This window comes from Tiliqua scincoides, chromosome 2, assembly GCF_035046505.1.
Source record: "Tiliqua scincoides isolate rTilSci1 chromosome 2, rTilSci1.hap2, whole genome shotgun sequence".
Taxonomy (NCBI): domain Eukaryota; kingdom Metazoa; phylum Chordata; class Lepidosauria; order Squamata; family Scincidae; genus Tiliqua; species Tiliqua scincoides.
In genome coordinates this window covers 17,183,360-17,207,692 of record NC_089822.1, presented here as the reverse complement: position 1 = coordinate 17,207,692, position 24,333 = coordinate 17,183,360, and the positions used below count along the sequence as shown (strand labels likewise).

At 42.8% G+C, this 24,333-nt stretch overlaps 1 protein-coding gene across 4 annotated transcripts in view; it reads left to right on the top strand.

The window, feature by feature from the left end:
• FYB1 (FYN binding protein 1) overlaps positions 1-24,333 on the top strand; it is a 59,590-nt gene that overhangs the window by 28,861 nt on the left and 6,396 nt on the right. The window contains exons 4-16 of one of the 4 annotated variants that reach the window (XM_066614703.1): positions 734-777; positions 2,359-2,378; positions 4,553-4,596; positions 6,055-6,166; positions 8,092-8,248; positions 10,037-10,157; positions 11,110-11,126; positions 11,877-11,943; positions 13,482-13,622; positions 14,966-14,994; positions 16,534-16,609; positions 18,194-18,299; positions 21,447-21,609. In XM_066614703.1, coding sequence (XP_066470800.1) covers positions 734-777; positions 2,359-2,378; positions 4,553-4,596; positions 6,055-6,166; positions 8,092-8,248; positions 10,037-10,157; positions 11,110-11,126; positions 11,877-11,943; positions 13,482-13,622; positions 14,966-14,994; positions 16,534-16,609; positions 18,194-18,299; positions 21,447-21,609 — 1,097 coding nt within the window. Of the gene's footprint in view, positions 1-733; positions 778-2,358; positions 2,379-4,552; positions 4,597-6,054; positions 6,167-8,091; positions 8,249-10,036; positions 10,158-11,109; positions 11,127-11,876; positions 11,944-13,481; positions 13,623-14,962; positions 14,995-16,533; positions 16,610-18,193; positions 18,300-21,446; positions 21,610-24,333 lie in introns of all 4 variants that reach the window. The other 3 variants (XM_066614702.1, XM_066614705.1, XM_066614704.1) reach the window with 3 other exon arrangements.

The following is a 24,333-nucleotide window of genomic DNA, read 5'->3' as shown; positions in this document are numbered from 1 at the left end:
CTGGATCCTGAGGTGGGGAGACAGTCATGGAGACCTCCACAAGATAAGGGAATATTTGTTGCATTGTGGCTGCATCAGTGCTGGAAAGTTGGATAGGATTGGACCCGTAGTTTCTATACCTTGCTTGGTGTTCCTGAGAATTGCTTTCTTCCAAGCAGCCTCTGACAAGTCCTAGTTTGAGTCATAATCATGACAGACAGAAACTGTCTTTCATGTTTTTATGTATTTAAGGCAAGCAACAAGAGTGAACACGGAGGCACTGAGGGCAACACAACAATGTGGTCATGCACAATGTGGAATCATTCAGAACACAGCTCATATTTCACATTTCAGCATATGCAATTCTCAACAGATCCATGCTCGTACATTGAAGAAAATAATGTGTTATATGGCTTCACCAGCATCTTATTGTAGGCTTGCTGTCTTTGTTTTCTGGCAAGACTGTTGTGCCTTTAAACAGTTACAGTGAAAGGCTGCATTTCGACAGGTACACCTTTTCCCCCAGTGGAATAATGTGAGAACCTTGTTTAATTCTGCCAGTCACTGAAACTATTCAAAGCACAGGACTGCCAGAAAGTGTGCCAACTATTTAGTTACGGTAGGCTTCAGAAATATAGAAATTGGTGGCCAATGGGCCATGCTGCTTAGCAAAAACTTTCACTCAGAAGAGTTTTATAGTAATTGCAGTTGTATCTTTTTTTGCTTTAATATATTCACGATTGTCTTTTTATAGAGAACAAGAAAATGAAGAGACTTATGATGATCTTGATTCAGAAGGTAGGAAAATTCCAGTTTAATTGATACTGTGATTTAGAGAATTAGTTGCAATGGAACCATAACAGTTTGAATGACCTTGTAAAGACTGGATAAGACTTGAAGTAATTTGATCTACTATTTACTATGAATACTGTATTTAGTACTGAATGATTTGGGTCCAGTCTGAAAACAAGTTAGTGCAGTAACAAAAGCTTGCCAGAGAAAGGGGGCAGGGAATCTGCAGAAGGAGGGGAATGGATCCAGTGTGCCCATTGCCACTGAATCCACCATCTTCTGCAGTCTCCCTTCCCTCCATTCCTCCCCCTCCCTGCCCCTGCTGCTGCCTTACCTGCTCCAGCAGCTGCAACAGGGTCTGGCAACGGTGGATGTGGTAAGGATCAGTGATGGACACAGAGTGCTGCTGCCTCTTGCTCCATTCACTGTCAACCACTATTCTGTGACAACGAAACTGTGTTCCACTGTTGCAAGTCCAAGGAAGAAAAGGGGGCATGTTAGGAGGCAAGGAATGGGATAGTGTCTGGCGCACATCAGCCATGCCAGTGGTTGCCACCCACTTCCCCATTCTGCCCCATTCCAACCCTGCACTCTCTTCAGCCCCTGCCACCAATTCACCATCACTGGCAGGCACTCCTCTTCCACCCTTGCACAGTGGGCCTCTCTAGTATTGTTGCAAATATGTTTTTATCTGTTTTTAATTTTTTTTTTCCTATGTTTTTAATCCTTTGTTTTAAGCCGCCTTGAGTCCCTCTGGGGAGAAAGACGGGGTAAAAATAAAGTTAATAATAATAAATAATAATAGTAGTAGCAGTTCAGAAGCATATGGGTACACACACTTTCAGATTGCCTTTTGCCATGGCCAGAAAGTGCATTCCACCATTGATGGCAGAGGCCATCAATAGGATTGGGCCACTTTTCTTTCTCTTTGGGTGGCAAAGCTCCATGCAGTAGCGTAGCTAAAGGGGGTACAAAGCACTTGCAGGGGGCTCACCATGCTTGTGCAAGTGGCCCCTCCCCTTCAGAGCCACTCCGGGTGGTGGAAGCAAAATGGAGGTGTCTGTCTGCCTTTTTCTCCCAAAGGGAGGGGCTGCTTGCATGGTGCGGTGAGGCTCCCTGCAAAACTTAGTGCTTTGACCCCACTTAGTTACAATACTGTCTCCACACCATATCACACAAACTGCTTTTCAAATTGCCCTTGGTTGTCATGCTGCACAGAGGGCTGTTGTTCCTAATCAGTATTTTATGTATAATAATAATAATATAATATAGGATGTTGATTTCAGGATACATTGGGGGGTATTCCTGCAGTATTAAAAATGAAGATCTGAGGTTTTGCATACTATGCTCATCAGCAGCTGGCTCAGTTCAGGCTCTGGTGACATTTCATATTGTACAGTATGAGTAATTGAGGAGGAACAGCATTTTTGGGTGTAGATGTACCAAGCTTCGTTTTAGAGACCTGGCGGCATACAATGCTCCCTAGACTCGCTATGATCTCATTATAACTGGACATTCTTAACTTATGTACCAACATTTTCCTGCAAAAGAGCATTAACCCTTGCTTTCTGGCTTTTGATCCTTCAGATCCTGGAAATGCAGATGAGGTCGGTATTATTTTTTTAACAACATATAAACGTACCACAATGTTTTAGCCAGGAAAAATACTAATTATCCTATGGTTACTGTAGCAGGGACATAAGAACATAAGAACAGCCCCACTGGATCAGGCCCATCTAGTCCAGCTTCCTGTATCTCACAGCAGCCCACCAAATGCCCCAGGGAGCACACCAGACAACAGACACAACCTGCCTCCCGGTGCCCTCCCTTGCATCTGGCATTCTGCTACATAGCCCATTTCTAGTATCAGGAGGTTGCACATACACATCATGGCTTGTAACCCGTAATGGATTTTTCCTCCAGAAACTTGTCCAATCCCCTTTTAAAGGCATCCAGGCCAGATGCCGTCACCACATCCTGCGGCAAGGAGTTCCACTGTCCCTCTCCCCCATGGTACCCAACCAACCATCCTCGTGTTGCTTCGCTTCATTGAGTAGCACTGAATGCACCTGGAACTGGTACTGAGAGTTCAGAGGTCAGCCTAACTAAATATAGTAGCATAGACAGAGAGGGGTGGTGTGGTAAGTACTACAGGTGCCACAATGTGCTGTGTAAGCAGCCGCTCCCCTACGCCATCTGAGCCATTGGGGCTGCAACAGTAATCAGCAGGCACGTGCCAATCGGTGAGTGATTGCACGTTGCTGTCACTGCCCCAGTGGCTCCAACAGCGAAGAGGAGGGGTCGCTTACATGGTGCATTGCAGTGCCTGTAATACTTATTGTGCCTCCCCCTTCTGGCTATGCTACTACCTAGATGGGGCTTCTGATGGGGCTTGCTGAGGTCATGAGGACCTCATGGGGTCATGAGGAAAAGCCCTGTTAGAAGATCTGTTCAGCCATTTGTAACTGTGGAGAGTCTCCATGGTGACAAACATTATTGGAAGCCATGCTGGCAAGCCGTGTCCTCATCACCCATGCACCTCAAAACCCCAACTACCATACTGTACTTGGGTTCATGTGAACATAAGGGTGGTCCCTGTCATTAAGGGCTTTGGTGTGCAGTCTTAATAGTCTTAACCAGGGGTGCCCAAACCCTGGCCCGGGGGCCACTTGTGGTGCTCAAGGACTCACAATCTGGCCCGCGGGGAGCCCCCAGTCTCAATGAACACCTGGCCCTCTGGAGACGTCTTGCTGAAGTCCATGCAGGCCTGACGCAACTGTTCTCAGCCTGAAGATGACTGTTTGACCTCTCGCATGAGCTGTGGGACGAGGGTTACCTCCACTGCTTGCTGTTTCACATCTGTGATGCAGCAGTGGCAGTGAAGGAAAGCCCAGCCTTGTTTTGTGCAAGGACTTTTATAGGCCTTGAGCTATTGCAAGACTTCATTCATTCATATAAGTTCCATCTCTAATATATTAATTTATGTAAATTTATTCAACTTTGAAATGTAAATTAATTCGGCCCCCAACACAGTGTCAGAGAAATGATGTGGCCCTCCTGCCAAAAAGTTTGGACACCCCTGGTTTTAACATTAGGAGTTGTAAAGTAGGCAAGGAGGCAGTTTAATTTTTTAATATTTAGCAGAGGGAAAGCAACTATCTGATTGTGAGTTCTTGTGGAAGAGGGAACCATTTATTTATTGATCTTGTTGTGTATTTATTTATTTATACAGGTATTTATATACCGCCTTTCTTTGGTCGTCAGATTTCTCCTCAGACTTTAATCCAAGGCGGTTTACATAGGCAGGCTGTTCTAAACCCTCGTAGGGATTTTTACAATTGAATAGTTCTAGTCTTTCATAGAACTCCTCCTTCCAGCTGGATTCCTTCCCGGTCTGGCCTCTCTCTGTCCCTTCGCTCTCACGCTCCACTTGACGGCAACTCCTCTCTGCCCCCTAGGGGCAGCTCATCAGTATATCAGCGTGTCGTCAGTTCTCAGTTCTGGTTGTTTCAAACTGGCAGCCTCAGATCTTCAAGCATACAAGGCGGCAGCTCTACCAACTGAGCCAGACTTCCTGCCCCTATAAATATTATTTATAATGAATGATAATACTGTATATCGCCTTGTATTTTTTCTGGGCTTCTGCTGCTAAGACTTCATTCTGTTTTTTTTAATCTGTTGCATGTGAACTCGAATATAATATTATGACTATAATTTTCTCTTTCTTTATACTCTGTCTTCTAACACTGAACCTGAAATGTCTGTACTTTTTTTCATCTAGAGTGATGAGGAATTGGAAACATATGAAGACATAGATGAAATGAGGTACAAAATATGACACTTTGCACATAAAGTGTATCCCTGGTTATCAGGATCCCTTGGTTGAAGGGAGAGGGAAAGACAAAATATAAATATAATTTGTAGAGGTGAGGGGGTGGCAGCTAGAAATGGGGCCTTATTGGTGGTGGCTCCTTGTTTATGGAATTCCCTTCCCTTGGAATTAAGGATGGCTCCCTCCTTGAAGACCTTTTAGAGGGGCCTAAGACCTTTTTATTCAGAAAGACGTTTGACTGTCATGGTTATCTGGAGTTTTTAATGAGATGAATAGTAACTGATCCTGGTTGTTTATCTTATTTTCATGTTTTGCTGCCTTGAATCCCATTAAATCAGAAAGATGAGGTATAAATTCTGCAAACAAACAAATAAATAATGGAGACTGAGCATCAATAATAACCACAATTCCTAGGCTGGGTGGAAAAGATCCCAATACAGCCTTGGAGCTTCCCTTATTGTCTTCAAGAATGACAAAAGGAACGTTTTAGCAACTGTTTCCTGCTTGCAGCTCCCAGATGTCATATGGATACCAGATATATTTATGGGTTTTTGTTTTCTAATACAAAAATTGCTTCTTTGAAGATACAGACAAATGTCTTTAAAAAAAAAAAGCTTTCTGAACAGTTGCAGTTGATGATCAGGTGTTGTGGATAAACATCAGCGAACTGGATTATAACCTGATCTCTAAGGGATTTTTTGGGGTGGATTGGGAGTTTAGTTTACAAGGAGTCATGGAATCCCTAATTTGGACTGAGGGCCCAATCCTATCCAACTTTCCAGCATTGGTGCAACCACAATGCAGCCCCACGGTAAGGGAACAAATGTTCCCATACCTTGAGGAGGTCTCTGTGACTGTCCCCCCTCAAAGAATGCAGTGCATGCCCAATTGGCACAGCAGCACCAGCACTGGAAAATTTGATAGGATTGGGCCCTAAAGCAGTAATGTTGGAAAAGGGGCACATTCTTTTCCCCCATGCTGTTTCCTGTTTAAATTACCACCCCCTACCCACAAAATGTTATTAACCCTGCTGGAGTGAAAAAAAACAGTTTTCTTTTATATCTGTCCTTTTCCCTGTTAATAGCACGAGGGGAGGGGTGAGGCAGTTTTGATCAGGAAAACAGTACAGGAGAAAGGATTAAACCCCTCTTCTTCAACGCCATTGCGCTGATTCAATCCACAAACACTGCAACTAGTTTTATGTTTTTAAGAAACCATCAGGAGAGCCAGTCATGCATCTCCTGTGTAGTTTAGCACTCATTTCCCTAGGGGTTTCTGAGTGATCACTGCTCAGACTGGTTAGTTAGACCATTGGTCAGATCCAGCGAGAAATCTGTTATGCTGATATATACTTTTTTCTTCCCAGACTTTTGATCGAATTTTTTCATTCCTGATCAGACATTTGTTACCTTGTCTGTTGAGTCAATAATAATCCCGTTTTTATTATCCAGAACTCCATCTAGAGATGATGAGAAGAAAAGGCAAAAGGAAGAAAAGAAAAAGTCAGATCAAGAGAAGAAAGAGCAGATGAAAAAGGAGCAGGAAATAAGGAAGAAATTCAAAGTACGGTTTTTTTTCTAAGCAAAAAAAAAAAGACAAAAGAAAAAAAGCAAAGAAAAACACAGTGTCCTTTAGCATTGTTAAAGTACTCTGTTTGACACTTAATACACCATTGCACTGCAAGTATATCAGATCGAACAAGGCTGTTCACTAATATCACTAGTTCCAGAGCAAAGCATTAATGAAGGCTTTATTCTTCATGGCAGAGGCACAAGCAGAAGGAAGATTAGCATCTTCTAGCAGACCTTGAAGTGACTGGACCTTGCCAATAGCTTGACAAGGTTTTCTAACTCCCCATCACTGAACAATTGTGAAACTGAAAGGAAAAAAACATTTTCTGCCCTAGCTGGTTTTGAGCAAGTCACTTATTTCCCAACACTGAAGTAAAATATGACTATGTTTTAGACTGGTGATTTTCAGTGTGTTTTTTTTTTTTTTCACAACACACTGACCTCTATGGTCTTCTCTATGGTCTTCACTTGTTGTGATGTCACTTCCAGTTTCCGGAACTCTTCCAGGTTCTGTGATTCTGTCTCTAAGGCAACTTTCTGGTTCCAGGGCAACAGACAATGGCCTTAGAAACAGAGCTGCAGAACCCAAAAGAGTTTTTCCACGATTTTCATCCGCTGTGCTCCAAACTCTTGTGGCACCTGTGGACCTTCTATAGCACACCAATGTGCTGTAGTACACCAGTTGAAAATTGCTGTTTTAGTCTACAACTTTTATCTTGCTCTTTCTGCCCGGAAAGGTGTTCAGGGTAGCATACACTGTGCTTCCTTTTATCCTCTTATTCACCCTGTTTGGCTTAGAGAAGGTATCTGACCCAAGGCCATCCAGTGAGTTTCATGGCTTTGTGGAAATTGAACCTGGAGCCCAATTCCTACTTTTTACCCCATGGCTATCCACAGTCAATGTAGAGGGGCGCCTTCAGCCTGCACCTCAATACACCACTGGCCATCTCCAGTTGATCGCCATATATTCAGCATTTCAAGAGGTTCTACCACATACATCTTTATGTGCCTAGGGTCCCTTTCTCACTAACACTGAATGTGTTTCCAGCAGAGCTTTGGCCAGTGATGTATTAGCACTGAAACAACATGGGCCTGCTTTTTTTCCCCTTTCCCATCCCATGCACTGAGTGTAGAATGTAAAAATAAGCCTTGGGTCTAACCAATCTAAGTTCAAAGCTCTAGCCCCAGTTAACCTGAGTTCTCGCTTCTACACTTCTATGGGTACAGTGCTGGGATACAAAGAAAAGATAGTATGAACTAGAGGAGGTAGAGAATCATGAGCTTCCCAGCCCATGTAATATTATGAATGGCGTAGCTAGAAGGGGGTGCAAAGCACTAAGTTTTGCAGGAAGTCTCACTGCAACATGCAAGCATTTGCCTCCATTTTGCTATACTGGCCCGGAATGGCTCAGAAGGGGGGGGGTCTTGCATGCTGCAGTGAGGCTCCCTGCAAAACTTAGTGCTTTGCACCCCTCTAGTATACCACAGGTTACAGGCACAGAAAGGCCTGAAAGATTAGGAAAGAAGGTGCTCTCTTCCCCCTGTCCTCAGCACAATGTGCAAAAGTCTCATTTTTTTTCCACAGCCCTCCTCCCAAAACCTGAGGAAAGGAGGCTAAATAAATAAATAAACCCCATAAATGAGGATGCAAAGCTAAAACTGGGAAGTTGGCTCCAGCCCAGCCTGTTCTCATGCATGGTTGCTCAAAAGTGAAATATCTATAAGCTTATAAACAGCCTTCCAATGGGTTCTGTTTCTATTCAAGTCTTAAGTTAACCATGTAACAGGGCAATCCTAGGCATGTCTGTTCAGAAATAAAACCCATTGTGTTCAATGGGGCTTACTTCCAGGAAAGTGTGTATAGGATTGCAGACTAACTAATGCTCATTTACCCCAATTTTTTATACTTCTGTGCAGCTAGTGGGTCCCATTGAAGTCATCCACCAGGCAAGAGCTTGTGCAGACTTCAAAGGAGGGAAGAATGATCTGACATTCAAGCAAGGGGACAAAATTGAAATCATCCGGATCACAGACAATCCAGAGGGGAAATGGCTGGGAAGAACAAGAGGCTGTTGTAGGTATACGGACAGAAGCAGGGTGAATTGGTGTGAATAGGTTTAGTCGATAGAATTAATTATTAGAATCAATTTGTTTATAGAATAGAATTAATTTGTTTCAGTTCAATAGACTGACCAATAGCATTTGAGCTGGGAGAATATGAAATGTCCTCAAGGCAGAATGCTTAACTCCTTGATGACATCAACCTGCCATGGTTCATTATGGCTGTTCCTACTGTTGAGATGAGGAGCAGTAGAGTCACAAAGGGGATGTGGTGGATGCAGGCCACACACTGCAGGAGGGGTGACACCACAATGCCCAAGCCTCCATTAGACTATCTTCAGCCCACTGTGGTCCCAGTCATCTCATGCCAACAATCATTTTTATCTCCACTCACTGGTGAGAACATGAAACAACTGGGTCTGTAGAAGGTTGAAGATCACCAAATGGATTTAAAGCAATGTGGTTGCCTGGAAGGCAACATAATTACGTCATTATGTTCCCCAAACTTCTGGAATGCTGAGCCTCTTCAGGTAAGTGCTGCACCAGGTGGCACCCATCCCATCATCCCTCTGATGAGGACGCTTCATTTTGTGCCTGGTCCATAGAGTCTTTGGGCCTGTTGACATCAGGTCTACTGCAGGGCTAGAGCGAGCCTGTTGCCGTCTTTATCTTCCCAAATTCTTTCTGCTGCATGAATTTACAGCAGAAGAGACAGCAGCTGGTGGCCACTCACAGATTTGCAGCCACTGAGGAAAACCCACACACCCCTGCCAGGTTTTCAACTTCAGAACCAGCAACAGCATGCAGAGGCCTTGCTTATTTTTGTTTTGTTGGGTGTGAACCACTTTGAGAGGCCTTGGTTTGAAAGGCAGTACATAAACAGCTCAAATTCAGATATCATAAATACACTAGCCAATGGTCCTGCCCTTAAATCAGTGTAGTGCCTTGTTATTTTCATTGGATGAAGGACTAGATGAATGGGATGTGAATGGGAACTGTGAGGTTCAGGTTCGCTCCCAAGAAGGTGTTGGGAGCACACTTCACATATCTCCAGCATGGTTTGATCATCCATGGGAGAGGGAGATTGCCACAGGTAGAAACTAGATCAAAGGCAGAGGTAGAAACTAGACCACTCTCTTGGATGATGTCTTTGCTTTCCCTCCAAAAGAACAGGAGGAACAGTACTCCTGGGCACTCTGCACCGGGGCCTCTGCACTTTGATGTTCACTCTGCTTTGCTAGATGCATCAGAAATCTTGTAGCATTTTATGCCTCTTTCTCTTGGAATGCCAAATTATGTGTTAGTCAGGACCAATAGTGTATGGGCAAGTTCTGAGGACCATATTAAACATTGTGTAATACAAAGGGTTCGCAGGTTTTCCCACCCTCCAGCTAGCATGAATTGGTTGCAAAACAACCAATGTTGTACAATGTTGCTATTATTATTATTATTATTATTATTATTATTATTATTATTATTATTATTATTATTATTATTATTATTAACAGTATTTATATACCGCTTTTCAACTAAAAGTTCACAAAGCGGTTTACAAAGCTGTTGAAGTGTGGGAAATGAAGAATGTATTTTCTTTTGGACATTTCTACTTCATCTTTCTATGGCCTGCATAAAATGTGTTCATAATTAGCATTTAGCTCCTAAAATATATTTTCAAATAGATATACTTACGTCTATATACTACTACTACTACTACTGATGATGATGCAGATTTATCATGACTGACTGTGAAGTTGTAAAATAAAATAACCATGCCTTGCTCACTGAATGCTCCGTATTTTAGATGGCTACATTAAAACTATCATGGTGGAAATTGACTATGATTCTTTAAAAAGAAAGCCAAGGCAGCCAGACTCTGACAAAGAAGTATATGACGATGTTGGGGATCGAGACAGCATTAGCAGGTATGTCAGAATAATGAACATATGGATCTTAAAGGGCCAACTCCCCATTCACTGAAGCAAGAGACTATGAGGGTTGTGTATTCAGCATACTTATTCCACAGTTAAGAAATATTTTTTTTCAGAACCTGTCTGAACCCATCATTATTTGTTGGAGATCTTCCTCTAGGTCTCCCCTGTCTTAGGCAAGCGGTAACTGGAGATAGGGCGTCGTTGGTCCTTCCTGCAAGGAGCTCAAAGCAGTGTACATCATGCCTTTTAACATATAAACAACCCCTTGAGATAGCATACTCTGAGAGACAAACTGGCTCTGGTCACCCAATGAGTTTTGTGGCTGAGTAGGGGATGTGATATTGGGTCTCTCTGGTCTAAATTCAACATTCCACAGAGCATCTTATTTCCCAGGCTATTTAACCTCTACATGAATCGATTCACCGCCTGGAGATTTGGGCTGGATTGTCAACATTATGCTGATAACAAACAACTCATTCCTTTGCTTCCCTTCATTTCCTTTGCTTCTTAAAAGTACCATTCTCAAACAGGCCAGATTAGGCATTTTTTTGCTCAGGTTGGTCCAGTCATGGAACTGATTACTTGATTCTTAAGACAAACACCATGGGATGCTCATCTCTATCTTGTCTTGCCTCTGAGCTTCCTGTATATCGGACTGTTCACTGTTGGAGACAAAATAATGCATTATGCAGACCTTTGGCCTCATCCAGCAAAGGAATTCTTACTCTCTGTTAGTCAGATTATTCATTTGAATCTTGAATTTGAATTTGAATCTTGTTTCAATTTTCATACACGACTGTAAGAATTGTGTATGTTGTACTATGCGGCACTATGCAGCACACAAAAGTACGGTCAAGCCATGTACCTTTATTGTTTCTTTTACATTATTTTCTTTTTTCCCCCCAATAATTGTGTTTCTTCACTTTTGTTTCTATGGCCAAAGTGGAAGTCAAACTGGAGGTAAGTTCTAATTTTACTGCTATCTCTTTTATTAATAAAAGCCAGTTCCCAAATCACATTCTAGCATTCTACGATCACATTCTTGCATGACTAACAAACAGAACTGATGATGGGGCTATACAGAGAAGGAGATTAGATATGATTTCTATACCACCCAAATACTTAGGAATGTACACACATACGGGAATGGTTGCCATGTACTTCATGGGGTAAGTGCTACATTTGAAGACGCTCTTGTGAGAGGCTAAACCTACACTCTGCCCTGATGACAGAGTGTAGCCTAGACAGACAGCAGCCCAACCCTCACTGACAGGAATCCCATGGGAAATGCAAGAAACATGTTTTTGTATGCAAAGTACAACATAAAAATGATTTTATGTGGAGACTCTCACTCACTCACTCACTCGTTTTTTAAAGGTCCTCAATTATGCACACAGAGCTTACACACATAATATAAAGTCAAGAATTGTGCTAATCATACTTTTGGCTCAGTCCTAAACTGAATTCCATTGGTGGGACAGGCACAGATCCTAATAGGCCCATTGTCGTGGCTGGGGCTATACCTATAACAAGGGGACAAATGTCCCCTTACCTCAAGGAGACCTCCAGACTGCAAAATTCCCCCATGCAATACAGCACAAGCCATTCTGGCTGTGCTGCATCAGCCCAGGATAATTTTAATAGGATTGGGCTGTTAATTTATCATTGTACAAAATTTAAACACTGTTTTTATCTTTTTTTAATTTAAAGGGGGATTCCCACCTCCTCCCGCTGATATATATGATGGAGTTGAGGAGGATGACGATGTTCAAACACAGTGAGTATTAAATGGCAGTCAAATAATGAAAAGCAAGTGGAGAATTCTATCCCTCTCATTTAGCTTGTACTACAAAGATGTAAGAAACTATTACCTGGTGGGAAGCAGTGAGATAATTTTAAAAGGGTGTGGAAATCATTCCTTTAGATCTCCAACCATGGAGTTCAATTGCTTTAGATTTTAAAAATGATTTCTAATTCTTTTCACCTCCTTTTCATGGGTTCAGGCTTCTGGGTAACATTCAAGTATTAAATCCTCTAATTTCTTTTGTACTGTATGAAGTAACTAGTAAGTCAAAACCTGAAGGCAGCTCTTAGCTCATTGGTGCAGCATAGAGATATGTTTGTGCTGCACACAAAAAAACTATACAGAATTGAATTGTTAGACCCTGGTTTTGAATATTGAATATTTGAATATTTTTGAATATTGAATATTTTTCAAACAAAAATATTTCCAAGATCACATCAAATAAATCAAATCAAATATATATTAAATATCTATAAACTAACACAGGAGTGTATACCAAAACACTAATCAGAACCACCCTAATGGAAAGGGGAGGGGGAAACGTGTACTTATTGTCAAAATGTTACTTATCCTCACACACTGTGCCTATCACCAAATACTATATTAATATATTATATTAATATATTAATGTAGATTCTCTACATAAAAAGTGGTACACGGCATGCTGCAGGTTGGCCACTCCATATTATTATTATTATTATTATTATTATTATTATTATTATTATTATTATTATTATACAAAAAAGCATGTACATGTTCAACAGGGAGTGACAGACAATCTTGATGTCCTCAGATAACCTGCATGATACCTGCATTTCCAAACATGTGTAAGTTTGTTTTCACACATCACATTTTTAGGGGAATACTTTTTAGAGGCATATGAAGGCAGGTCTACAATTCACATGGTAAAACCAATTTGTGTACATGTTACAGTAATTTATAAAATACGGTGGTCAAACACACTTCTTTGAACACCCATGTGTACAGGCATGGACAATGTCTACATGTGACAACTTTGTCGCATAAAACACTGTTGAAACACAGAAAACTCTGTTGAAGTGGTTTGGTTTGCTATGGCCCTTAGAAGCACCTAGAGCAGTGATTCTCAACATGTGTGTCACGACACCCTGGAGCATCCTGGGGTGCCCACTGCCCCAGCAGGGAGACCATGGTACAAACTTCCAAGCTGTGGCAAGAGGCTTAGTATAATAGGGGCCGGAGCTGCAGCACATGAAAACCATGCACTGCAAAAGCCCTCTCTCCAGTGTTTGGAGGCTTGTGAGGTCCTCAAAACCCGGAAGTGAGAGGCCGATGATGTGACTGCGTGATGTGATTCACTTCCAGGTTCTGAGGGCATTGCAGCAGCAGTAAGTTTGGAGTCTGCTGACCTAGAGAGTTTTAAATGAGTTAAATATTCCAGCCAAAACCCAACCAGCCAAAAAGTAGAATTCAAACCTTTAAGAAGCTTGCGTTTCATTCTGCAATGTGATAATTACATGCATACTCCCAAGGTCTGTGTCACAGGATGAAGATAAGAATAACTCCTGGCCCCGGGGGCTTTTGAAGATTTTAAAGGGAAAAGATTACCAAAAGAAAAGTGTACGAGAGACAACACCTAAAGTCAATGTGACACAAGCTAACGGAATTTTCTCGTAAGAGCCTGCTGTGAAAACCACCAGTTCACTAAAAACTAATTTGCTAATATACTTGTTAATCATGTCTACTAACAATGTCTCACAGCAGCCTAACCAGCCACAAATTAAACCACATATCAAGCGATGAAAACACTGCTCTTCTTTGGAAGTTGGGCCATATTAATACCTTCACCACCTCTTGGTTTAAGTCATAGTGACATATCAGAGGCAGCCTTTGCAATGAGATAAGGTGAGACAGTGGACAATTGAGACAAATTCCCGTTCATCTCAGTGGAATTTGTTGGAGAGAACTTTCTGGTAGATTATGGCTCATGTTTTATTAGCAGAAAGTGGAGATTTCTCTGGATTCTGCCCCATGAATCAAAATATTCTGAGTCAATGCTATGTATGTGAAGCTTATCATGGCCCAGCTTATCATGGCCCAACTTGCCTGATGTTGCCAGCTGTTTGATTTGATGTGATACAGTCATATTCATGATCCATGATAATATTACATGTTCAAGGAATGACACCATAGTTGCAGCTGAGCATATAAAAAAATCTTCTGCATTGCTTTTCCATTTCAAAGAGACAATTAACAACAATTCAAACACAGCACTTTCACATTTTCTAGAGTTTATGCTTATGCAAACTATTCAGCTGAGTCTGATTTATGTAAGTATCCTTTGCAATCCAAATGGACTTCTGCAAGGACTGGAAACATGTGCTTTTAAAACATTGATGCTCTCAGCATTGTCTTCAAAGACAACACTTTGATAATCAACATGGCCTGAAGTAGGCATCTAACCTAATCTTCCAGCCAGACAATGTCAAGATTTCAGGGCATGAAGTCATGTGATACAGCAACCTTGCTGAAGCTAAGCAGGTAGTGACTGGTCAACACCTGGATGAAAGACTAACTGTACATCACATTGGTCATGTAGCACAGCTACCTGGGAGACGATAAATATTGCAGGCACTGCAATGCACCATGTAGGCGAGCCTTCCCACTCACTGTCGGAACCATTCTGGGTAGTGATGGCAACTGTGAGTGGAAGGACCTGCTTACATGGTGCATTGTGGCACCTGCAAATACCACCCCACCATAGCTATGCTACTGCCTTTGTCCCTCTGGAGGAAAGTAAGGATATAAATGTACTGAATAATGTTATGAAATTTGGAACTGCAACTGATCAACAGGCAGCAAGTCCTTCTATCATTATGATGCCCGCAGACGTATGCATAATTATTTATAGCCTCTGGAACTGATTTTCAGACGTTTAAAACATGAAACTCATATGATTACAATACATAAATGATTACAGTTACTTAATGAAGATTACTCCTCTTATTTTCAGCAGGACTTCTTCAGCGAGGCAGCCTGGGAAAGGTAAGTATTCATATAAAAACTCAACAGCAAATCTGATCAAGCTCCTGATTAAACTGATATGATGTATAGAACTTCTGCTTCCAGCCTTTTCTCATCTGGCCCCCACTTAATGTTGGATAGAAGTACGTTTCAGATCTAAAAGGAAACTGTGGAGGCCCCGCTAGCCCGCTGCAGCCTGACATGCATCCTACCTTCAGCCCCTGATCAGTAGAACTCTTTTGGGAGGACAAGAGACCCCGGTTAGCTTTCATAGTGTAATTGGGTAGAGCCAAGTGAGGGTGGGGGATTTAAGGGAAGTGTAGAGAAAGACAGACAGACAGGTAGGCAGGCAGGCAGGCTGGCTGGCAGACAAAGGAGGAAGCAGAGAGAAAGTCAGAGAGAGAGGCAGAAAAAGAAGTGGAGAGAGAGACAGGGAGAGAAACAAAGATGAGAGGTACCAAGGAGAGATCTGGAAGCAAGGAGAGGATTGCCATGGCCAGGGGGAGAAAGGAGGGAACCCAACAAGGAAAGGGCAGGGAAGAGGAAGCGCCAAGAAGAGCTGCATTCACAAAAGAGATTGAGGACCACCACAGTGAAGGAAAGTTGTAAAAATGTCAATGTAGACACAGGCTGCTGGCCTGTTTCTGGGTACAATTTAAAGTGCTGGTTGCTATTGATAACATTCTAAATGGCTTAGGACCTGGCTACTTGAAGGCTCATATGAATGAAAGTCTCTGGAAGGCTCACATGGAAGATGATGACATTCATCTTCCACATGAGCCTTCCGGAGCCTTTCATTCTTCTTGTGAGGCCCTCCTCACCACTCACCATCTGAGTCCACTCACCGTCTGAGTCAGTCATTTTGGCTACTTTGTAGTGACTCATATATGGAGCGCGCTCCCCAGAGAAGCTCCCCTGGAGCTTCATTGTGCTTTGAACACTGACAGCCCAATCCTGTCATAGCATGCAGCCTCATCAAAACAGGCTGTTCATGCATGCTGGGGATGCATTTGATGGAGACGGCTGATCAGGAGGCTTGGAAGAGCTAAGGGAAAATATTTTCCCTTACCCTTCCTTAGGCCCCTCAACTGGCAGTGGTCTCCTTGGACCTGCACCTGCTCTATAGCTGGTGCAAGTCCAAGGAGACAAAGGGGGCATGTCAGCAGGCACCAGAGGGGACAGCATCTGGCAGAAGTTGCTCACACCAGGTGCTACCCCTTCCTCGTTCCAACATGCCCTAAGCCTCTGCTGATCTGTCCTGATCCTACCACTTCCCACCCTGTTGACTTACCGTTGTTGGTGGAGCATCTCCTCTCTGTTGCTGCACATGGGGTCTTCCATGCCATCTGCGGTAGTAATCCAGAAGCCTAGGTCTAAACCACTCAATGAGCAGGTGAACTGGGGAAAATTACCCCTGTAGATTGTTCAAGAAAATTCATACAAGGTACATCGTAAAATATAACAGTTTATAATTGTCATGGCATACCATCGTGTGAACATAATCTACAAAATATATACTATATATTCGTTTTTATTTTGGCAAAACGTATGCTGTTTCAGATTCTGGAGACAGTGATGGTGATGTCTATGATGATGTTGAGCCATCTGACTTCCCTCCTCCACCGAAAGAAATTAGGTGAGTGAAGAAATGTAATAGAAAATCAACCAAAATTTTAAAACCCCTTGATCACCAAGCATCAATTCAAAATCTCCTTTTCAAATAGTAAAAATTATGTATGTGACGTTCTATGAATGTTCAACACGCTACAAATACATTATCTCAGTGTTATTTGCAACAATATTATTGCCCCCATATTGCAGCAACTGAGATAGCACTTGCACAGATATGTAATACTAAACCGTGGTTCAATGCAGTGGTTCCCAAACTTTTTTAGCTGGCAGCTCCCTTGACCTACTGGGCCATGGCTCCAGCTTACCATTAAAGCTACAATCCTATACATCATGTAGGGCGGCAGGTTTTTTCCCAAGCATTCTGCAGCTCCCCGGCTGGTTTCTGCAGGATTCACACATGTACATTCCCCTTATAGAGTCTCAGTACTTGTTTAGTAGCAGAGGTAGGTGCAAAATGCATCTCAGTCTGTAGCTGATAGGATTGGATTAATTAGTACTTTAAGAGCATTTGTAATAAACCTACACAGATTGGGGAGACCCCCCCCCCACTCTGGGGGAATTCTTTCAAAGCATGGAATGTGTGCTGATTCTACTTCTCATACTGTTAAACCTATTAAATACTGAATTCCTGTCAGGGCAAAACCAGACATGACATAAGTTACGTATTTGCTTCCCTGTCTCATTTCTTTTTTTCTTTCAACATTGCAAGGCCTTTTTTCTTTCCTGTGATGTGAGAGGTTTCAGTTACACAGTATTTAGTTCCCTGCTGACCCTCCATCCACAGATCAGCTGTCAGTTACATTCACATTTAACAGAGACTCTTGAAATGTGGATAGAGATGTTCAGGAATGTGAGGGTCTTGGTTCAGGCAAATCAATCAGATGTGATTCTTCAGTCACAATTCCATGCAGGGCTCACAGAAAGAGATAGATCATACCTGAGAATAAATAAGAGCAGAGGGGAAGATAATAAAAAGAACCAGTGGTGATTCGTTCAGGTGGACCCATAAGTAGAGATGTAAGTAACGTCACATCTGGTTGGCCTTTAGATTTGCTAGAATGCAGAAATGACTTATCCTTCATTACCTGGCTCCAGGTATGTAGAAAGCAAAAAATCCTAGTGGCCAATTCAAACACAGCAAAGAAGAACCAGGAAAGAAACATGTTTGGTATCTGAAACAGGAGATAGCTATTGGTGGGGATGTGATAGTAGGAGTGGAGAAGTAGGTTCAATGGGACACTCCCATTCCCTCTTAACTTTAAATTCCCTTCTTGTTAAAAAAAAAGACTTACACATTTTTGCATGCAGCATGTTTGATTCAGAAAAGTACTTCTCATGTCTTTAATTTTTACTGTGCATCACCTTGTGCAGGTATTGAAAAGTGACAAATAAATCCTATTCAACCCATAATGCATACTTAAGATTAGAGCCATATAAGATACAGCACAGTTTAACATAAGGCGCCCCCTCCCCCAATCTGTCAGGCTATAGATGACAAAGACACACATGATGTTTCACAATTGCCTATAAATGTTCCAAGTTTCAAATCCAGTGATGGGATTTTTTGTTTTGCAATCTGATGTTTTAGTCTAGGGATAAATCCAAAGCCCCTGAGCTTTGGAAGAGGCAAATTGGAGGATCGAGATTCACAGAAACTTAAGAAGATGGAGAAAGAATTCAGAAAGAAATTTAAAGTAAGTCACCCCAAAGCATCTGAAGGGCTTTCATTATTTTTCATTTTTAAGTGCACATGGATGTCTTCTGGCACTGAAAGGACTACAATTACTCTCAAATATTGAGATAAAGAGAAATGTTTTCAAGATTAGGTTCTGTTGAATTCTTGTAGGTTTAGTGGTGCTGGAAGAGTCTTGCATAGTGTTACCTTAATTAGAATACCTGAAGTCTATCAAATGTACAAAGCAAGTACAGGTAACTGCAGGACCAGTGGGGCCAAAAGGGAGAGCATTCCCACTCCAATTCTAAATTTACTAAACGTTCTAAATTAAAGTTCTAAATTTGCTGGTGTGTAGACTGATAACAAAATTTAAAAACCCTGTCTTTGAGAATAGACAGCATTTACCCTCGTTCCCCTGGGAAAATAATGCGCAAGTGGAACACTTCCCCATTCAGTATCACATCAATAACTACAAGAGGAAGTTATTTGGTCGTCTCAGGAGAGAGTTTTAAGACATGATCCAGAGGAAGTGTATATCTGATTATTAAGAGCATTGTTTGTCTGAGATGTAGCAGTTTCTTGGGACCATCTACCTAGACTGAGACTTTCCTCCCATTCCACTCAGCATGCTGAACCTTTCTGCAATGTAACATTAAAATAGAAACATTTGAAGCTGCTTGCTGTTGAGTCAGGTCCTTGATCCATCTAGGCTGGTACTGTCTACACTGACTCACAGAGACTCTGCTGTGCGTCAACCAGGGATACAGTCCTAACGCACTGTCCCGGCATCACATCATATGACATTGTGATGTCACTTCCAGGTTCTCCCTGAAGAAGGGAGTACTTGCTGTGGAGGCGGGCCATGAAGCTGCCAGTGCCTCCTCTGTAACTAGGTGGAGTCTTAGGGGCAGGCAGTCATGAGCCTTCTTTGGCATAGTGCCTGGGGCAAGTGCCCCACAGGCTCTGCCCTGGTTACGCCTCTGGTCAGAAGTTTTTCACTGCCAGTCTTTCAGTGAAAGGGATTGAACCCAGGATCTTCTGCGTGCAAAGTCCATGCAATACCTCTGAGCTACAGCTCCTACCTCTTAATGTTCAGTGTACATTTGACAAGACTGCAAGGTCAATTTCCTGGCTATTGCACATGCATGTCTTTACAAACGTTACACCCACCTGTGGATACCAATAGCATTGGGGGTGGGACAAGAGGGCAAGGAGAATTGTGTTTTTAAGGCCTGTAATTCCATATCCCATCTAAAACACAGTGGTAGCCCCAGAAATAAAGATTGGGGGACAATCACATTTCTTGGGAAGGGAGCTTTGTCCCATAAGCTTCAGGAAAGAAATAACAGTATGCTTCACACTCCTGTCCTAAACATATTTTGTCTGAAGTCCTACTGATGGAGCCAAAAGCTCTTTTCCCCATCCCAATTCTGTCACAAATGGAAGTGATTCAATTTGGAGCTGTACTTTATACATTGATTTATATATTGATTGATTGATTATAATAGAGAAAAATATTCTGAGTGTATGAAAAATGCTTTTCTTTTGGGTTACCAGAAGGGTCCAGTAATGGGGGAGTTTAGATTGGAAGACAAGATACTTCACTGGCAGAGAGTCTTGATGCCTCTCACTCTCTCCTCTTTATATAACTACCTCTGCTGGAACATGGGCAGCCCAATCCTATTCCCCTTTTCTGCCAATGGAATGTGCATTCCACCAGTTGCTGGCAGAAGTGACATTTCACCTATGAGTGCAACAAGACCACCAGCACAATAACTGGTGGCAACATACATGGGCTGGCAGAGAGCGAGTCGGCAGTGGGGAAATTGGGAGAAGGAGGAACAGGGGAATTTCTGAACGGGGACAGTGCAAGGATGGGGGTGTGTTGAGAGCAGCAAGGGGTGGATATCAGTGGCAGCGACTCTGCCAATATCCCCCTTTCCAGACTTGATCCCCCTTCCTGGATCCACTCAGACTTGCATCAGCACAACAGCTGGGTGCACATCTAAGGAGACACCTTGGAGCAGCAGAGGCTTGCCCCAAGGTAAGGAAACAAAGGAGGCTGCTCCCCTCTGGAGGATGCAGTGCATGCAGCCTCAGGGTGGAGGCTGGGGTCTTAGATTGGATTGGGCTGTAAATGCGACAGTGATAAATGTGAATGGTAGTTTAAAAATACAGGTGGAGCCTATTTATCTGCAGTAGTTCCGTTCCGTGACTCGGCGTGATTAACAAAAAATGCGTTGTGCTAAATTCCATAGAGTTACGCAAATACACTGCAGCCTGACACTTCCGGGTGGAAAGAAACTAAGGCAGCTATTCTCAATCCCCTCGCCTCCGCTCCATACTCAGCCTCCCCCGTTGCCAGCTGCTCGGCTTCTTTCGCATGGGATGCTGATCTTTTAAGAGTCCAGCCCTATGCGTTTCTACTCAGAAGTAAGCCCCATTATAGTCAATGGGGTTTACTCCCAGGAAAGTGTGGAGAGGGTTGTAGGCTAAATCTCACGCTTTGCTTGGTGGGAAGGCTTGCTTGTGTCCGTGATAGCCTGCACCATGGGGGGGGGGGTTGCTTGTGTCGGTGATTGCCTGCACCATCTCAAGGGGGGGGGATTTGGCAAACACTCCCTGGGTTTTTTTAAGCAATCCCCTCTGTTGCTACCACACCTGCCCCTGTGTGAGAGTGAGTGAGTGAGTGATCGAGAGCGAGAGCGAGCTCTAACTTGCTGCACTTGTTCTGGCTACAGAGATTTTCGGCCCCCCTTTCCCTCTCCAGCCTCTTTGCTGGCTCGGGGGCTCCAGGAGTGTTCCTGTTCCTTTGTAAGGGGAACCTCTTCCAGGGCTCTAGGCTATTTCCCTGCCTGGGCAAGGCAGAACCTTTTTGCAGTGTTTTGGGCTGCCTGGAAATGGAGCGAGACTCCAGCGCAGGGCAAAGGAGGCAAAGTTGTGTGTGACTTTCGGTTCCCCCACCCCATTCTAGTTGAGACAAATCCGAAGATAAAAAATCCACAGATAAATAGGCTGCACCTGTATGAGACCTCAAGTACCTTGCCTACATTTTTGAAAATTTGTGAAAAGAAGAAAATGTAAGTGGTGGTTTAGGGAAATCATACCTTGTGTATCTTTTGTGCGCACACATATATTTAAGAAACCATTATTTTTCATTCCACAGTATGAAGGTGATATTCGAGTTCTGTATACCACAACTGTACAGCGATCACCATTTCCTAAAAAACGAGGCTCAAAAGATTTACAAGTGAAGCCAGGAGAGTCCATTGATGTTATACAAAATGTGGATGATACTAAACTCCTGTGTAGGAATGAAGAAGGAAAATGTAAGTTTAAAAAAAACACACAAAGATAATTCTCTCCCCACCTCTTCATCTTAGTGGAGCATGGATAGCAGAGTGCAGAGATTTGTTGAGCATGCCAGTTCACTCAGACCTGGATAGCCCAGAGTCTTTTCTGAGCCCATGTTCAGGATAACTAATCTCCCTGTTGTTTTTACATGTCCTTTCTGGCATTCATGTTTTTCGGTTCTTCTGTCTCCAGCATGCCTTTTACAGCAGAGTTAAGTAAAACATTGCAGAATGTTTTTCTTTTAAAAACAAACCACTGCCTGTTAAAAGTAAAACCATAACATGCTTTTCAATGCACTTTAGTGCTGTTTAGTAATCTCATATCCACTTTTTAATGATGCCGTGGAGACTGGTGCAAAAACAGAAGATGCTGATAACTTTGGAGGATGAATAAATTACTGCTGAGAGGGCTCTTCAAAGATGATGCATGGGCACTGCTCTTTGGAGAAACCATTAAGAGCCAATATAAGCTTTCTACTATAATTGGAGATTGAATGTTCAAATACAGTATGTATTTCTGCCAAGCTATAGGGTTGAGAGATCGTTGTCCTTAAGAGGCATTCACTAGCCTTAATATGGCTCTGATAATAGTGTTAGCAAAAGATATATTGCTGCTGATATCTAAACAATCAATAAAGTCATCTATCCCAACAACAACACGTTATCAATAATACTGAAAAAAGGTTGGCTATGGCTACCAAACCTCAAGGTCATCAGCAAAATTTTCACACTGGCTGTATATGGATGTTTGGAAGCTCCATGAGAAAACTGCAACTGAAATTGAATCATTGTTAAAACATAGGTAGAATTTATAGCAGTGACACTGCAATGGACTTTGGTCTTGAAAAAAAATGTGCAAGTCTGTCAATAGGAAAAGAAAAACAGATAAGCAATGATTGAATCCAAATGCCCAATTGTGAAAAAATAAAGAACCTGCCACCAAAACAAAGCTACAGATAGCTGGGGATATTGCAGGCAGAGAACATCAAGCACACAGGAGTAAAAAGCAAAATAACCAAGGAATACTTCAGGAGAGTTAAGAAGGTTCTAAAGTCAAAACTAAATGGTGGCAATACAATCAAAACAATTAAGAAATTGATAGTGCCAGTTACATGATACACAGTAAGGATTATAGCAAGCTGAGTTACATGCATTGGACCAAGAAAAGCTCATAAGATTATAGCTGTAAACCATTTGCTGCATCCACCCAGTGATATTGATGGGTTATATTTGCCAAGAAGCGAAGGTGGGCATGGAATGCAGGCACATTAAACAATCAGTGTTGAGCAGGAATAAGAAGCCTAATGGATTACTTCAGGGAAAGCTGGGAAGATGTACTGGAAGAGGTCAGAAAAGCAGGCATCCTGAAAGATAACGGGACAAAGGATCAATACTGGAAAGAAAAGTTGACAGCTCCAAGAGAATGATAGCAGAATAAGACACTTAAAGAACATGAAGGAAAGATAGATGAAGAAAAGACCTGGCAATGACTAAAGAAGGGAGCATTAAGGAGACTGAGGTCCAAATCCTAACCAATTTTCCAGCACTGAAACAGCCATGCCAGTGGGGCATATGCTGCATCCTGCAGTTGGGTGGCAGTCACAGAGGCCTCCTCAAAGTAAGGGAAAGTTTGTTCCCTTACTTTAGAGCTGCATTGCCCTTATCTCGGTACTGGAAAGTTGGCTAGGATTGTACCCTGAGGCCCATATCCTATCCAACTTTCCAGTGCTGATGCAGCTGTGCCCAAGGGGTGCACACTGAATCCTGCAGTGGGAGGGCAGTCAAAGAGACCTCCTCAAGCTAAGGGAATGTTTGCTCCCTTACCTCAGGGCTGCATTGCAGCTGCGTCAGCACTGGAAAGTCAGATAGGATTGGGCCCTGAAGGACTATTACTAGCTGTACAAGACCAGGCACTCAACAAATGTTATAAAGACCAGGATTGAAAAGTCTTACAAAGATAGCAAATGCCACTTGTACAAAGAAACAGCAGAACACCTGATATGTGGATGCAAGAAAATCTCAGACTGATTTCCTAGAAAGGCACAACAAAGTCACATGCCTGGTGTACTGAAATCTTTGCAAGCAATGCAACACAGTGGGCCCTTGGTATTATTCCAGGACCCCCATGAATACCAAAATCTGGGGATATTTAAATTCGCGGGGATATGGTGCCACAATGGAAACCACACCTGGCCCTCTGGAGGTAGTGCACCGCCCCACAGCCTCATCAGAAGCCTCCCAGATGTGAATGGAAATCACCTCTGGTTCATGCCTGCAACTTGCACTTGTGTCCAGAAGGTATTCTGAGGCGTGGGGAGGCCTAACCATGCCCAAGAATACCTCTGAATACCAGTTGAATACAACTGCAAGTCACTGGCGCAAACTGGAAGTGACTTCCGGTTGCAACCTGGAGGCCTTCTGAGGCTTCCAACTATAGGCTAGCATCTGCAGATGCTCAAATTCGCAAATGCCAAGCTGTGGATAAGGAGGCCCCACTATATAGCAGTGCCCAGGAAATAGTGGAATCACAAACCAGACTAAGGGCACAATCCTAACCCCTTATGTCAGCACTTTCCAGCACTGGCATAGCGTCTGCCAACGGGACATGTGCTGCATCCTGCAGTTGGGTGTCATTCACGGAGGCCTCCTCAAAGTAAGGGAATGTTTGTTCCCTTACCTCACAGCTGCATTGCCCTTATG